At 41.2% G+C, this 4,063-nt stretch overlaps 1 protein-coding gene across 1 annotated transcript in view; it reads left to right on the top strand.

Moving 5' to 3' along the window:
- The window catches only part of LOC106884496 (S phase cyclin A-associated protein in the endoplasmic reticulum), a 225,176-nt gene that overhangs the window by 171,937 nt on the left and 49,176 nt on the right, over positions 1 to 4,063 (top strand). Inside the window, exon 27 of the mRNA XM_052973411.1 lies at positions 1,168 to 1,359. Within this exon, the coding sequence (XP_052829371.1) occupies positions 1,168 to 1,359 (192 nt within the window). The remainder of the gene's footprint in view (positions 1 to 1,167; positions 1,360 to 4,063) is intronic.

Raw genomic sequence — 4,063 nt, forward strand, 5'->3', positions numbered from 1 at the left:
CCACACAGCCACTCCTCCTATATATAGTGAGAATTTATGCGTGCGTGTATTCGTGTGTGTGTGTGTGTGTGTGTGTGTGTGTGTGTGTGTGTAAGCAAGTTTCAGAGAAGAACGCAAGTCCCGTGGCCTTTGTAGACCCTGCCAGACTCATGCGATTGATGGCGTTAACATTTCTTTTTAAACTGTTGAATACAGCAAGTTGAATGGGAAGAGTAAAGGTGCGTGAGTGGAGGTGGCGGGAAATCATGTCGCCTCAAGGAGCAGAAGCCATTGTCATAGTGGTAGAAGAGGAAGAGAGAGGACACAGCAGTTTTCCAGAAACTTACTGTGTGTGTGTGTGTGTGTGTGTGTTTGTATTTGACATTGATTTTGACATCAATTAGTCATCTGGTCTAATTTTTGGATGTGCTTTTTATGATGTTTATTAATAGGCAACATAGAGCTAAATGTAGGAGCACATGATATAAGAGCAATACTCTGTTATGGGATAAACACACAGCTTTGTAGAAGTTGTGCTTGTTGAGCTGTGAAATATCTATTGGCTCGGAAAAACGGGACCAGACTTTGCAATATGGTTGAAGCTTTACTTACAAGATATGAGCAGTACTGTTTTTTCTCATAAAAGCAATGAGATTGTAGTCACCTCATAAACACCTCCAATGAGGTCATTACAATCTCGTTGTATCAAGAAAAGCTCATCGTCCATCATCCCCAACGAACATGAGCAGCATGCTGTCAGAGCCTTCAAGATCAACCTCCCTTCTCCATGTGTGTGCCTTTCTGCCTGCCTATATGCTTGGCTGTCTATGTTTCTTATGTCTTTATTGCCCGCAAGGGGATAAACATAGAGGGGACAAACAAGGACAGACAAAGGGATTAAGTCGATTACATCGATCCCAATGCGCAAATGGTACTTAATTTATCGACCCCGAAAGGATGAAAGGCAAACTCGACCTTGGCGGAACTTGAACTCTGAACACAGCGGCAGACGAAATACCGCTAAGCATTTCGCCCGGTGTGCTAACGCTTCTGCCAGCTTGTCGTCTTTTCTATTGGTCTAACCCCGCTCTCTTTCTCTTTCTCTTTCTACATATCTATCTTTCTAACTACCTCCATGCAGTCCTTTTTCTAAACTGTAAATGTAACCTGGTTTTCTTTTACTTTCAGAACATTGTCCAATCTGGCCAGTCTCCGACCATTCTACAGCAGCTGTGCTCCTTACCATTCCAGTATTTCAGCGACCCCCGACTTACCAATATCTTGTTCCCAACCCTGATCGCTATTTGCTATAACAACCCATCCAACAAGGAAATTTTGGAGCAGGAGTTGAGCTGTGTTCTTCTCGCCAACTTCATCGAGGTTAGTCATCAATGTTTCTTCATGGTTTTTAACTTGTCTGTACATGTATGTCGAATGTGTCTATATATACAATGTGTTTTTGTGTAGGGATGTTGGGACAACTATACGTCTGTTGTTTATGATAATAATGTTTAGGACATCACGTAGAAGAAGATGCATCACAGTCATCTGGTGTGGCCGATCAGGGCCAATGCCTGCTTGGAAGGTTCTGCTGCTGAAGGTTGGGCCCTGGTATTCTGCTGGGGATGAAGGCAAGGAGTTGGCTTTGAACTTGTGTACCTCACGTCTTCATTGTGCCCCTGTGATCCTTTTCTGTTGTTTATACATAGGTGAACTAGTGTGATGGTTCACTTTGATACAGAGCAATGTATTTGTATGGTGAGGGCTCTCTAATTGATTGGAAAGACCCTGGTCTATGATTGGTATTTACATTATCTGCCAGAAGAAAGAATGAAAGGCTAAGTCGATCTGGTCAGTGTTTGAACTCAGACCGTGCGGGAACAAAAGAAAATGACTTTAATTTACCAACTGTTCTCTGTCCACCGGTCAGTCAGTCAATCTTTACAAAAAGAGACAACTGAGAAAAGGGGGGGGGGGAGAAACCGCATCATCTTGATATCAATACAAATGACTTGCGCAAACCTCTACATGTTCAATCGATCTACTAGAAATAGCAGCCAAATCTTGAGCTACACTTTGTCTCGTTTTGCAAAAAAGGAAGGACACATTTGTCATTGGCTCTCAACAGTCTTTGCTGAAACTCATTCTTTCTATCTTCTAAAAATCATGGAAGTCCTCCAACACCTTATTGCTGTAAAATCCTCAAGGTAGCATTACAACTCACTTTAAAAAATCTTGCATTTGGCGGGAGGTAGAAACGCAGAGCTGCTGAGGCAGGGTTCAAACTAGGTCTGGTCTAAGAGGAGAATGGAAGTGAATTCCAGATCGCATTATTTACGTTTACAGTCAACTGGTGCCTTAAACTGGACTGGTTACAACTCACAAGGTAGTTTGGCTTTGGGGTACCATGACCATCCAGGGGAGTTGCAATGCACACAGTAACACAGTAGCATAGTGTAGCAACAGAGGGGCATCTAAGGGTCATGACCTGGATGTGACCCTGGCCACCTTAGTGTTAGGAGTTAAGGGCCAAAACAGTTGCAATGAGTGAAGTGGGTGGTGGTGGTGGGAGTCCTTTTCTGAACACCTGTAGATCAGTTCTCCCTTGAGTTTCTTACAGTTACTGAAGTAATAGATACGTTATCTTAAAAGAAAAAAGCAAGATGGCCACTATTGGAATTCTTTTGATCTTAGATTTATTTTTGATCATCACCGAGTTGGTGCTAAACAGCCACAAAAGACAACTGAAAACATCTGCTGCGATTCTCACTTTTGGTCTCCTACGGTCGAATAAATTCATTGTCTCTACACCAATATTTTAATTTATTTATCCAATAACAAAAAATGTTTAACCATCAAAACACAAAACTGTATTTTTGATTTCCTTCAATAATAGTCTTCGATTTCGTGCGTTTTTAATGAAACGACTTTTCGGAATTTTCTTGTTCTTCAAATAATTAAACGTTTTACCATGTCACCCAACTGATCTCTCTCTCTCTCTCTTCATCGTTTCACCTCATATTTATCATTCCTCCTACTCTTCCTCTCATTATCCTCTTTCTTATCTGCCCTTATTCTTCTTCCTTCACAATTTCATTGTCCTTTTCCTTATACCTATCCTTTCTTCACATCTGCTTTTACAGTCATTCTTTCATCTCTTTGCTATTGTTCCTTCACATTTTTTACTATCCCTCCTTCGTCTTTATTGTTCTTCCTTCAGGTCCTTATACTGTCATGCCTTCATGTCTTTACTGCCCTTCAACCTGCCTTTCGTTTATCGCTCATTCATTTCTTTAACTTTGCATCACCATCAAACCCTCCATCAATTCTTCTGTTTCTCGTTCTTCCCGTTTGTTATTTCCTCTGTGTCAGTGTTTTATACAAGCAACACAACAACAGCAATAAAAAACATGAGAACAGAAAAAAAAATTGCAACGTTATTTATGAACAACCATACATATCCACTGTGTGTGTGTGCTGCATATTTAAACGAGATGTACTGGGCCTAATTGTTAAACACCGTCTAAGTAGGTGGAGGATGCGGTTCCAAGGTACTTGGAGCTGTCACAAAAATTTTTTTCAAGTTTTAAAATGTGAGGTCTGGGGGGGAAACAGGAACTAACCCCTTGTTCTATAGAATCTCTACCTCTCTCTGTTGCTCTCCACCTCTCTCTCTCACTCATTCTCAGCTAAGAATGTACCCACAATTCATTAAGTTCATGTTGATATAAGTTTCTTGATTTACGTTATTTCTGAAACCTGATGTGTGCGCTGCTGCTGCTGTTGTTGTTGCGTCAGTGGAATCGGTGAAGGAAGTCCGACATGTCATGAAATTCCTGTTTTGAATTGTTTTCGTTTTGTGGCACCAGACCAATCTCTCTCTCTCTCTCCACAGCTTTGGATTTTTGTACGAGAAATCACTTCGATGTAATTTTGTATGGGGGGGTAAACTGATTTTCACTTGGATGAGGGCGGCTGGTTAAATATTTGCAGGTTTAAGAGTGGCTGGCTATCGCGCATGGAGCTCGGGTTTATCTTAGAACTGTGATCTAAAATGGTTGAGAGGCTGTTATTGACTTATAAT

Source organism: Octopus bimaculoides, chromosome 15, assembly GCF_001194135.2.
Source record: "Octopus bimaculoides isolate UCB-OBI-ISO-001 chromosome 15, ASM119413v2, whole genome shotgun sequence".
NCBI classification, from domain to species: domain Eukaryota; kingdom Metazoa; phylum Mollusca; class Cephalopoda; order Octopoda; family Octopodidae; genus Octopus; species Octopus bimaculoides.